At 40.4% G+C, this 13,764-nt stretch overlaps 1 protein-coding gene across 1 annotated transcript in view; it reads left to right on the forward strand.

The window, feature by feature from the left end:
* clybl (citrate lyase beta like) overlaps positions 1–13,764 on the forward strand; it is a 71,939-nt gene that overhangs the window by 25,710 nt on the left and 32,465 nt on the right. The window contains exon 2 of the mRNA XM_084908346.1: positions 12,140–12,353. Within this exon, the coding sequence (XP_084764472.1) occupies positions 12,140–12,353 (214 nt within the window). The remainder of the gene's footprint in view (positions 1–12,139; positions 12,354–13,764) is intronic.

Below are 13,764 nucleotides of genomic sequence, written 5' to 3' on the forward strand. Positions count from 1 at the left end.
TTCCAGTACACCCATCTGTCAGACTTTTTTTTTTGAGCTCTGAGGAGGGGTATGGGGGTGTAGTTGTGTCTGGGCTCGAGCGGGTAAATGGGTGGGGGCAAGGAACCAGACGCACATATCACATCACAGGCCAAATACCCTAATGCTCTGATCTACCTTCTGATCTACTGTCCCAGTCATATCCATATCCAGGTTCATATCCACCCAGACACACCCCAGCCTAAGTGCTTGCATAGTAGGTCTGTTGCTACCATGCTTTATTTTTAAAGCTAACCCATATAAGTGCTTTCCTGCGTTATTCACTCTGTTCTGCAGCAAAATTAACCAATGCTTTTCCACGACCAGGTATCATGTCATCAACTTCATCTTCAAATTGTGCGGTTTTATTTTGAAGTTAATTTGAGGTGCTAGTGTTGCTGAGCAGGGACAAGTGTTCTCACCTGCAGAACTGATACCCTTAATGCATTCATATAATGGACGGTTATGTAACACTGTTAGCTAAGATGGAAAGTATAGCCACCTTGCCCGTCTTAATGCATTCAGGCTCCACGGTGTCACGTGGCTCCAGTGATCCACAGGGCTCAAGATGGCAATGCTGTTTAGCAGTCAGGATATGTGTGTCTGTGTGCTGGTTAGAATATGTGTCTGTGTGCTGCAGTGTTTGTTAGATTAGCTCAGATATGTGTGTCCATATGGTTTGGCGGTGACACATTTGAATCCTTCTGGCCTGGTGCCAAATGTGTGTAGATGATGCTGTGCAGTGTGTGGATGTGTTTGTGTGTATATGTGCCACTGTCTTTACGCTGAACCTTTTACCTCACCTTGCCTTGTGGCGTTTGCTTCCAGATAGGCCTATTTAGGTCTTGTGAGATCATATACCCACAGCATCTATCATGCAGCCAAACGAGGTGGGAGGTGGATTAGTTTGGCCCATGAGATGCTATCATGGGAAGATGATGTCGTGCATGCTAGCTTCCTTGGTTTCCCATTGGTTGAGAGGCAGCGAAAAAGTAAATGCCAATCAGTGCTACCTTGCCCCATATCTCTCTTTTCTTCCTGTGCTACTGTGACACAAACCTAGTGACATGAGTTGCGGAGAAGGCTCCCCACCTCTCCTCCGCCTCTTTTCTTCCGAGCACTGTAATCCTGACACTAAAAAAACGCCCCTCAGAGAACAAGTGTCAGCCTCAGAATAGAGTGTGCTGTCAGCTCCCCCTTTTCCCCCTTCTGGTTCGCATGTTAGAAAGTGTTAATGTTGATCGAGGTGACAATTAACTATGGAGTGATCACAAGTAATGCCGCTCACTCTTAGTGCTGATCGCTAAAACGTTAAGTAATTGATCTCGATATGACTGTGACTGGGAAGATGACATAATGAGGCAGTCACTTTGGTGAGTGTCGTGTAAGCTTGTCCACCAGATGTACTTCAAGCCTTTGCATATGCGTATTTGAATTACTAATATCAGCAGAGCATCTATAGTTCTGCCTTTGCTTTGAACCTTAATATATACACATATCTATCATATATCTACATGGAATGATTTTCTTGGAAGGAACTAAATTTCCTTTTGAAGCAAACCGTTATACTGGGAAGCACACCTATCTACTGTTGCTTCTACTGAGATGGACCTCTGATGGCTGATTCTGAAGAAAAGAACAAATATTTTGGGGACACGGCACGAGATACCGATTGCATTTTAGCCCTCGCTGTCAAGTTGTGAAACAGCCTCTAGATATTTGCATTAAATAAATGAGAATGTCTCTCATATCCAGCCCTGTGTGGCCAAAGGTTTACTGTCGCAGATGCATGCTCCATCTGGCCCTCTCCTTATCTTCATTCTTTAACTGTTCAGGTACACAACCATGGTTGGTGATTATTTTGCATAACATTTGTTAGATGCTTAAAATGGAATATTCCTACTTTAGTATTAGAGTGAAAAAAGATACATTAAAGAAGTCCTGTTAGACGGAACTGTCACAACATTTCCAAATTGAGTCATACCTCTTTGTTTGTCTAGCTTGGGATTTTGGGTAATACAGGGTTGAAAGGGGTCAAGTGTTCCCCCTATCCCAAGCAAACATGGACATGGTGACAGCCAATGCGACAACAAATCTCCACGAGAACTATGCTGTCCTGCCAACATTGTCCCCGCCTCTCCGCTACCAGCACAAACCCCTCACCCCTCAGCCCAGGGCTGTGATCCTGCATAGCCAGTATAATGAAGCCATATAAGCCTGTTATTTGCTGCTTTACGGCTTGTTTTATGAAGGTGAGCTGACAAGCAGCTCCCAGAATGGTTCCTGCCACTTTAACAGACAGCATTACCAAGAGAAAAGGAGCTGTGAGGAGGGAGGGCAGGGCTCACTGGAGAATGTGCTGGGGACCTTTATGTTAGCCCTGCCAGGGCTTTTGATGGGTAGAGGTCTGGCTGCAGGCTATCACTGGTAAATTTTACGTCTTCCATCTTTTGTCAGGGGGACATTATTGACGTTTGACCTATGTTACTATTCCCACCTCCTCTTCACTAATCAATTACCACATCGATCCATTAATCAGACAGGGTGATGGCCAGTGAAAGGGCCCATGGGTATGTGTGAAGAATTGTGGGATAGGCCTCAGGCTATCGTGGAGGAGGGCCTTCATTTGTGGAGTACAGTGTTTAGAGTTTGGCTTAACAAGTAGTGCCAACCGTTGATTTAAAAGAATAAATGTGACTTAATACAGAAGATTTCTTATTCAAATGATGAAATGTCAATGTTTATACATTTGAAAGCTATTTAATAATTTATGCAAACTTGAGCAGATTATGAAAATTGCATTCATTTTGCACTAATCATGGTTTTTATTTTAAATTGAGCCAACCCATCTATTGTCACACACAAATACATGCACACATGGCTTTTTTGTGTTTCATCATATTGATGAAAAAAAAGTATTTCATGTACTGGGAAAAACACAGCTTTTTTTCAGCTTAGATGTATTCAGGCTCAAAAGCGTCATCTAGCTTTGTTATTAACGAAGCATTATTTAGTATGACTTATGAAATGCTGGGCCAAATATCAGCCATTACACTGTTGCTCTAAAAACAAGGATCCTTTTGAGCGCAAGCAAACATTTGTGTCCGTCTGACTGTTTCCATGGAGGTTGGGCAGTAGCATAATTGTGTTTAGGACACAAACAGAAACAGATCAGACACACAGACAGCCAACAGATCAAAACGGAAGCTGTGGGAGAGGAATCCACCACGCTTTGATTAGGTTTGGTTTCGGTTTGGTGTGTACAGACTAAAGCCGTCACCCCAGTCTGTCTCTGCCCTTGCCAAGTTGTTTGCCAAAACAGGAAAAGATTTGGGAAAGAAAGTTAGAGAAAAGCCGTGGGCTGTTTCACCCCCCCCTCCCCCCCTCCCCAACACACACACACACACACACACACACACACACACACACACACACACACACACACACACACACACACACACACACACACACAGTCTGACCAAGGTCCAGCCAACTCACCCAGCTCTTGTGGGTTTAGTGAATTGAGAAGACACTTCTTGTGTGGATTTTTCAATTCTTCAACATGTCATTTGGCTGGGAGTGCTATTGTCCCCTGCCCCTTTTCTCCCTGCTCCTTCTGCTGAGACGAGTCGTGTCATCCCCTCGTGATCAGCACTTTTGTTGCTTTTGTTTTTGGCCCTACCTCAGAAGTCCATCTTGTCTTTTATGTCCCTGCCTTTCATGCATAAGGGAACAGTTGTGGCCTGTTGTGGGGCTGTTCCACTGCATTTCCACCAGTGGGGTTTCCTTTCATTCTCTTCAAAGTACTACAATGGGGCTCTGAAGGCCTGAATGGCCAATGCAGAGTGCACAATCCTACAGAGCCCGCTCATTTTGTTTTGTCAGAGTCAATAAAAATGCTAAGTTAAAAGCTAACCCCCTTATGCCCTCCTCCAATAGACCGACTTGTTTGACCTTTAAGTCCCCCCCTCAATTAACTTTTAATAATAAATTCATTGATTTAGTTTTTTGTCTTAACACTCATTTCAAGTGGATTATTCTGCATGTGTTTAATGTTGTGTTTTCTTTTACATTCTGTATAACTAATTAATCAAACTTATAGTGTGCATACAGCATGACATTGTTGAATACTGTCTTGAGATTTGAGTCTTTGACAGACAAAGACAATGCGGGGAAGCTGGAGTGATATCTGCCAATCATCACGTAACATTGCAAGCGACTGCAAAATATAAGACCTGTGTCCTTTGCATCGTGGCTTTTTGCTGTCCTGAGATCTAGATTAAGATGTATCTATTCAACCAGTTTTATGTGGAAGGATAAAAAAAGAAGAAGAAAAAAGTCTGCTGTCATCTGTGAGCATTACGATGGAGGCCTTGCATAAAAGCATTGTGTGCCAATTTGTGAGCTGGAAGAAAGCCGGGGACTTTGAGAAGGATTACAGGTAGGCAGACATTGGCTGCTGAAGATAACTGCCATGACTTTGTCCTCATTGTGTAGATTAAGGCATAAAACCCAAACTAATGAGATTGGAAAGGGGAGAAGATGTGAATGGGAGGATGTGTAAGGTGAGGGACATTGTTACTGGAAATAGCTTTTAAAAGAAAAGCAAGAAAGATGTAGCATGAGCAGTGTTATAATGTGACATTTTCAATCTCTGCTGCAAACACATGAAGGTTTCTTTAGTTGAATGAGTGAAGACTTGGGTTAAAGAAGGTTTTTTTTTAGATGTAAAATTAAATAATTAAATCTTTATGATGGCAGTGGAACAGCACATGATTCTATTGAGGGGATGTGGATTATTCAGAGAAAAATGAATAAACAAAATGAATAAACAAATCCTATCCCTTGCAAAGTACAGTCAATACAGATGTCAGCAACAAAATGCTAGCGTGGCCAGTAAGCCATTGTCTCTCCTGCTTCTCTTGGTAAAAGAGAGACTAGCCCCCAGTAAATTCTGAAACCCCCAGCTGATCTATACTGGAGGGGAACGGATTGCTCATCCTGAGCTCCAACTTGCTAGAGGGCAAGCAAAGAAAGCAGGGGGCACAAAGGTAGTAGAAAAGTGTTTGATTCTTTCCTCTCCCTGTCTTGGGTGTCTCTGGTTAATTTTTCAACATTTCTCTGCCATCCAGTTGTGTCCTCAGTCCTGAGGCAGTGTGAAAAACAGAAAACAAAAAACCATGCACATACAGCATCATGCTGAGAGGAGGACCATGTGCGGGGAATGCTTCACCTCTTTCATTCTGAAAAAAACAAAAAGTGTCAGACAGGCAGGTGGACATGAAGGTAGGTAAATATTGATGACTTTTTGACCATTTTATTTCCCACCCGCAGACAGCTTTCTGCAGACAGAGGGCTTGTTGATGCTTCAGTAACATTGATTTCCTCCCTACTCTTTATTCATCTTTAGTTTCACCAAATTTAATCTTGAATCTTAAACGCCACAGACCTCGGAATGTAGTTTGCATATTAAAAAGTAGCTGATTATTGTGGGGTAGAAACACAGATCTTTAATTTTGTGCATTTTAGACACAGCTTCTGCCTGCACCACCATGCTGGAGATAATTGTAGAAATCTACATATTGAGAGGGAGGCTGTCACTGGCGTCTGTTTTGGAGTGGGCCTCTTGTTATCTCCTGTAATTCATGCAGTTGGATGAATATGACCACCTGAATTAGGCTATTATGCTGCCATGTGGAGGGCAGTAGAGTTACAAGAAACTGTGATCATCATGTCATGATAATGAAGCAATTACTACAAAGTATCCGGAATATAATATTGAATGCCAGAGTACAATAAACAGTGCTTTGAAACTGTTATGTCACACACATATCTTATGACAAATTGATTATTGATCATGGTCTACAGTAGTATGCAGTTAAACCAGCAAGAACATAAAGTAAAAAATTGTAATGATAAAGTTAAAGAACACTGTTGTGTCCCAAGTTTGACCAACCCCCACAAACACACACACACAGATACAAAAAGGTTAAAGAAAAATTAGATTAAATGAAATTAAAATACTGGATTTTTAGTATTGTTAAAAACAAATGTTTTCATTGTAAATACCATAAAGACTAACATAAGGTGTCTAAGCGTTGAGATTTTTTATCTTAATGACTCCAAAACCTGTGTATTTGTGTATATTTTTTCATACAGTGTACAAGTTTCATTGCAATAGTGCATCCCCATACCACTACAGATACACTGATAAAAGTCCATCTCATCTTTAGCCCACCTTTCAAAAAGCAATTCCACATTTTGGTTTATTCAAAATAAGCATATATTATCCAAGAAACAACATTTCTCCCAGAAACACTTCATTTGTTGTCTGTCAGACTTACAAATGTTTGCTCATCGGTGGAATTTTGTCCATTCTAAAGAACAAGCAGGGAGGATATTTGTGGAAAGCTGTTCTTACAATGTTTGTGGTTTATTGTATTCATATTTTACACAATTCTTTCCAACTTTTTTGGGGGAAAATGTTTTATAGAATTGAAAGATAATTTTTTTTAAATTTAAAATATAAATTATGTAGCAATAAGCTCATCTATAACAAACAAGGCCTTTCCTGCTCAGTGAAACTATTAGTAACTGCTACTAGTAGTATAGCTTGAGATTGCCATCTTTGACAGTAGGGTCTACACTTTCCCAACCTCAGCAGATGTTTGTATCCATATCTTGACTGCTTCTCTCTCCTCTGAGTAACTGTGATCATTCCCACAGCAGCAGGCTTTGTCACTTAAACATGCAATACCACCCAAAGCTGTGGTGAACTTTCTTGTGTTCACAGGACCCCCAAATGCCAGAAGCAGAATCTGAAACAGAACACAAACTCCTCAACGGTCTAAACAAGTCGGCGGAAGTGTGAAATCCTTACAAAGTTTGACATTTCTTGGTGACATGCCTGTTACCTTGAGAGATTGAGAGACACATTAATGCACCTGCCTGGATTAAATAACAGGGGATTTCAGAGATAAGGACATGAATATGGTGAACGTGTACAGTAGTCAGAGTGGGGTAGATAAGATGTGTAGTTCAAGGATTTGTGGTTCAAGGTGGATTTATTGTAGTTGGAGTCTACAAAGATTCTGACAGTGAGTGTCACATCATCAGAGGCTAGTCTGTTTGGATTGAAGATCAGTTGGTTGTTCTGTACTTGTGAACAGCTTTGTCCAAGACACTGTCTGGTGTTGACAAAAGACACAAATCTGCATGTAAAATACTAATTGACAAGTTACTGTTAGATGGCTGGTCCAAACATAGTATACCATAGTCGGGGTTTGTACCCATGTACAGTCTGACACTGAGCTTACCACCCTTTTTACTGCATTCTACCCACCACCCCCACCTCTTTTAGTGCCGCCAGGCCTGTGTCTGTTGCTGCCTCTCTAATAAGAAACATTCGCACCCAGCACCATATAACCCACTAACATATCGCTACCTCTGATCTAAGACCAGTAAACACAGTCAATGAGGCAAGCCTCAACCACTTTACAGCTGCTATATGGTCACATAGCCCTGAGTTGTCATAACCCCTCATGTAAAAAAACAGAAAGTAAAAAAGGAGTACAGGGGAAAACAGCACTCTAGGGACTCTTTAAATATGTAGAATGCAAATATATCATGCATTGATCTAATAATGCGGAAATATCAAACAGATGTTGTATGATGTAAACAGAAATCTAGAAGTTATGTGTGTATTTGGTTAGGATGCTCAGATTCCCATTTGTCGGAGCTCTCCTTCATTCGCTGTTGTGGTTGCTTGACTATATAAGCAGTTCCTTTAGGTTTTCATGAAAACTTTAATGCAAGTTAAATGCATGTTTAATGTAAACAACCACACTCACCATCTTTAATCCCAATGCCAAAACAGCAAATTAAATTAAGTTCACCATTTTCCGTCAATGACCAGTTACAATGTGAAAAATGAACTTTTTGGTTGTAACTGAGCAGAAAGTTAATCTTTATATGTTACAGAATCTACCTGCTGCTTCTGTCTTCTCCTACATCATCTATAAACACTGGTGACCTGATGCCACTGGAAGCTATTGACGCTCACGCCATTGCACTGGCTCCACTATGTTTTACAGATGATGTTGTATTCTTCAATGATGAGCTTTTACAGATCTTCTGTATGCGTTTTCTTCTTCCCATCATTCTGGTACATTTTGAATTTAGGGTAAAGATAGAGAATGTTTTTCACCTGACTGGAAGGAGATAAAAGTCCTGCTAGTACAGGGGTGGGCAACTCCAGGCCTCGAGGGCCGGTGTCCTGCAGGTTTTAGATGTGTCCTTGATCCAAATGGCTAAATAACCTCCTTAACATGTCTTGTAGTTCTCCAGAGGCCTGGTAATGAACTAATTATTTGATTCAGGTGTGCTGACCTAGGGTGATATCTAAAACCTACAGGACACCAGCCCTTGAGGCCTGGACTTGCCCACCCCTGTGCTAGTATCGACCACTCCTGGGAGCTTTTTGGTCAATTTTATCAAGAACATCTTATAATGGGATCACTATAAGTGCAACGTTTGTGAACATTCAGACTACACCCATTATGAAAATATTATTTTTAAACTCCATATGTAACATATATCATATCAAATCATACGGAGAGTTATGAGCACATTAAAATTTAACAGAAGCGTAAATACCCTGTCTAATCAATGAGTCAGGGCAGAGCTATGGATGTAGCTGCACTAGTCACTGTCTTCCACATGTAGATTTTCCTTTGCACCTGGGCGTCCTTCTTATTCTTAATCATATAAACTACAACACCTGTAGGTGTATGCTGCCCACTTCAGCGCTGGAGGAATTGCAGACCGGGTACATATGTGGCCTAAGGTATACACTGTAATGAAAAAGTACAGTAGCGAATTCAGAAAGAGTATTTTTCTCTATGTCAGACTGCACCTAACTTTGATCTTGACTTTCAGTTTGATTAAAACTAAATGAATTCAAAGTTTCTAGACTGTAATTATCATGACTGTGTCATTAACATGTTGGTAAAATGCAGTGCTTAACAAATTTGTCATGAATAACAAGAAAACACAAATAATTTATAAATCTGTCAAAAACCTGTTTACAGATTAAAAAAAAAATACAGTTATTTATTAGTCAAATAAACTAAATTCACAGTTTTGTATCCAAATTTGAGCTGTTACAGTGAGAAGTCAGAAATTAATCAAGCATGACATCCAGCCAAAGTATTTTTTCTGATCAGGAAATGAACTGTAGTTTGGCCACTTAATCAAAAATAATAATATGCTTTATCATTTTTTGTCTTTTTTTTTTGTAAAACAGTAAATTGATTGGATATCTACTGTAATTATACCTTAGCATTTAAAATATTTTGATTAAAGGGTTACACACATTATAAAAACATAAACACGAACATTTGTTAGTTACCAATATTGTTAATTTAGGGCGGCTGTGTCATAAACCTTACTCTGGGTGGTGGTCTAATAAATTAGTTATGCGCTGTGTATCCTGTGAGAATCAGCTTTGTGGCAGTTCCCACTTTGGTATGTGTCTCCAGAGCCACATTTTGGCATTACAAAGCCAGCCACTCAAGTGTTGCAATGCAAAATGACCTCAAATTTGATTTTATCGTGCAAGGTGCTATTTCTGCATGGTGAGTGCCGGTACATGCCACATATAAATATAAGAACATTTCACATTCATGGCTTTTCACACAGTCTTTTTCAGCGTGTATATTGTTCATGTTCACATCATGATGACGATGAAAAAGTGATTTATCAATTGGTACTTAGTATAGCGTTGTAACAGTTCCCCTGGAGCAGTGTGCACAGAATAGACTAATTTCATTTTGAGACGCGCCTGGATTCTTGGACCCGCTGTCTTTCTTTCTAGTTTCAGTGCTGCTGTTTTTCATCTCTTTCTCACCAGTTTTTGGTCCTTTAGATTTAAGTTCCTAAACGTATTGTGAGCTGTACCCATTTTAACGGGTCTACAATTTGCATGGGGTTGGCCGTAGTTCTCCCTTTAAACTTTGTCCCCAAGCCTTTTGTAAACACACTCAATGCCTGGAAGCACTAAAATGCTGGAAGCATTTTAAATTGGTTTTAACTGCCTGCTACAACTGCAACATCTCAGTGTAGATTAGGCCTTATTGGGACTGGAGGGCATGTGGAAGCGTAGTTGACAGGATTAAGTGGCTATTGAAGTCACTTTAGCTCCTTTAGGGAGCGAGAAACATGAAAAGAGAATAACTCAGCCCCTCTTTACAGAAGGGATATCCCCTCACTTGCTTTCTTTCTTTCTTTTGCCCTCCTCAGGCAAAGAAAGACACCAATCTACCAATAGGATCCTCAGACTTCTGATACCCAGAAAGAGTACAGCAATGTTAAAAGGTGTTTTCAGGAACCTTTCCATAGTTGCAGGAGCTGATGAATGTAGTACCCTATTATTTCTGTGTCTGCGCAGCAGATTCTAGGTCCTATTGTAGTTTTTAGAACTCTGTTTTAAAGTCTTTTTGGAGCTCCTGCTGTCAGTTTCTCAGGCATGCTATAAGAGGAATTTTTAGTGACATAGGCTTTCGTGATGGGTACAGATATAAATACAGCATTGGCAACTACAATTAAAAACAGTGTAAACAACTTCTTTCTCAACAGAGAAATGAACTGACAGTGACTCCCAGGCTTTGAGCCTGTGTGCACACAATTACTTTTGGGTTTTCATTCACACAGAATCGATTTATTTGAATATCACATTATCTCCACAAGAGGGCAAACCATATTAATGAGAGACATAAATATTTATTTATACAGAATGGACATCCGGTGCCCTGAGAGAACTCTGCTGTAAGAAAACATGAAACAACAATTGTTTTCATTCATGCAAAATGGGCAATACTCAGGAAGCGCTCAAATCCTCATGGATCTGTGCTTCATGAAGTTTCCCCCCAAGCTTCTCATAAGGTTTAATAAATATCTATTCAGTCAGCACAGATCAGGTTCCACAGTTTCGACCATATACCGTCAGTCTTTCTGGAGCTCAGCTGGGTTTTGAACTCTCTGCTGTCATTACAACACGATTGTTGTTAAAATGTTCCAGACCTGAAGTGACCCCACCTTCTTTGAGCAAAGGATCAGCAGGTATCGGGGAATTTCCTTTTCTGGTTTTTTTTAAATATTTTTTTGGCTCGATACCAAATGTTAGCTGACTATAATATATATAATTTACTTACTACTACCACTGACCATTATTTAGCCAGATAACACAGGCTGAAAAGGATTCTAGACCTGAAAAAAGCTTTAGAAAAAGGAAAGAAGAACCACACACTCCATTAACATCTACAGTGCTATATTTTTTTCTTGAATGCTTTGGTTTACTTTGTGTGTGGGTGAATGCTGTGTATAATATGTAATTTACCTGAAGGCCGTGATGAATAAAAGTGCTCATATTCCATATATTACAATGCAATTTGTGACTTTGTAACATGGCATACTTGCAATTTAATTTTAAATTACATTATCTTTATGTATACTTAGTCATTTGGGAATTATGTGACTAAAAGAACACATTATTATGTAAAATTGATTTTTACCTTCAGAGCTCATGGTAGGAATAAAGATCCGCACTTTTAAGACAAGTTTTTCTGTGACTCAGCACTAAACAACAGTGACTCTGATACTCATTCACTTTCTGCCGTGCCTAGATATTCAGCAGCGTGGCTATAATTAGCATATGAGTGGCTCGGTGTTTGGGTGAGTTTGTTCTCACAAAGACTGCCAAAGCACAGGTCAGCGTCTCTCTTTCACTTCAATGAAAAGCTGAAGGGCAAACAGAACTCCCAAACTGAAATGCATCCAGACTTTCACTCAAGTCTGAGTGAGTCCTCCTCACTGGATCTCCATGTGTGTTATAAACACTGTACATATATTATGAATGCAGCAACAGCCTTTAATTATTCATGGCCCTTAGCTACTTATTGATACTGTGTGTGCTCATGAGTAATATATGCACCAGAGACATGAATTAGTACATTCATAGTACACCTGCCTGCCATTTCTGTGTATGTACTCTGTGCACCAAAGCATGTATGTTTATGTCCTTACATCATCATGTCCTTATGTATGTGTATGTTGTTGTTGACAGAAAGGGCGGGTGGCTCCGGGCCACAGTCTGGGAGTTGTATGCTGAAGCATGGCGTCATCACTATCACTCTGCAGGCTCCTCTCTGCACTACATACCCCGCAGGGCAGTTCTCTACTGCCCTGGCAATGATGAGCGAAAATTGAAGAAACTAGCCTCACTGGATGTCGACTGTGCTGTGCTGGACTGTGAAGATGGAGTAGCCCTCAGCAAAAAGGTACATAAGTACTAAGATGCATGCTTGTAAATGAAATTCAGCTTGGTATTAATAGAATAGCGGGGAAGCCACAAACACTCCCATAGCTGTGTGATCTTGGATATATTTTAATTCCCATATCTCTCTATCAGACAGGTGCTTGGTCTTAATCACTCAAAGGAAAACTACCTAAGTGAGATGTTTATAACAAGCACATTTCACCCCATTATGATAGTATAAAGACAGCACTCCCCCCCTCAACCACATTAGAGTCATTTAAAACAAGGTGACCATGTCCCACTGGGATAGCAGTGGGAAAGCACCAGATGCAGCAGGTTAAAAGCATTCTCCTCCTGCCCACGCTACCTCCTCATTGGCCCTGCTGGACTGCCCATGAAATTGTGATTGGAGAGTGGGATAAAGAAGGGGCCCGGGCAAAAAGTTAACTAACAAAGGTTTTTAAGTCATGATAATAAAGATGATTGATATGGCTGGAGGCTGTTCCTGTAGTAGACAAAGACAATAAGATGATGGCCTGTGTGACTGACAGCTAAAACTGTGACCCTGCGATGGTGTTGGTGGGATGTAAGAGCTTCTGTCTTTATTGTGTGATAAAGGGGAATGTGGAGAGGAATGCAGCACTGAAGGAGCCATTCAGGCTTCAGATGCTGGACTGTTGCACTGTCAGCAGGTCCATGTCCCCATCTTCCTTGTGTTTAAGCAGAAGTGTTTTGCTCCAGCATATTCTTTACACAAACATATTCATTTCACCTGAAACATGAACATTTTGGGGGGCTGAATTTGTAGGCAACAATTGCAAATTCAGAATTTTGTTTTTCTCATTTTCAAAAGGTCTCCTCTGTGTTAGCTACTGCTGGGTTGTGCCTATAGCCCCAGTATGTGCTTTTACAAATAAAGTGAAAATGTACATAGCTACAGGATATACCCATTTATTCAAACTGCAGAGTAATGTCCCTCAGCAGGCATACCTCTCTACCTTCCACTACTACTTCTCTGAGTAATTCACATAAAAATACCAATACATTAAATTCTGGAAAATAGTATTGTCCACCAGTAGTTTCCTACCTAATAATCCCATTACTTTCTCCTGTCTGCACTACACTGCAAAGCAGAACATAGCGTCAGAACAGATTTGAGCTTTTGACACTTTTTGACATGTTGCCTTTCGGCACAGTGTGCAAAGAGTCTTGTAGCCTATTATGTGTTTGCTAGGTCGTGCTGTGTAATATAAAAATTAGTAATATACTCAATAACAAAATGCACCTTCCCTACTGGCACCCTTTCTTCACTTTCCACACTCTTGGCGTCTTTCTCCACTGTGGCAATTGGAAATCCATGGGGGATGTTGTGTAGTTCTACCTTCCCTTAAGATGATATTTTTTCCTTTTCGATGAACAGTACTTTGTGTGAA

This window comes from Perissodus microlepis, chromosome 16 (genome assembly GCF_051167445.1).
Source record: "Perissodus microlepis isolate ML-2025 ecotype Zambia chromosome 16, ASM5116744v1, whole genome shotgun sequence".
Classification (NCBI taxonomy): Eukaryota; Metazoa; Chordata; class Actinopteri; order Cichliformes; family Cichlidae; genus Perissodus; species Perissodus microlepis.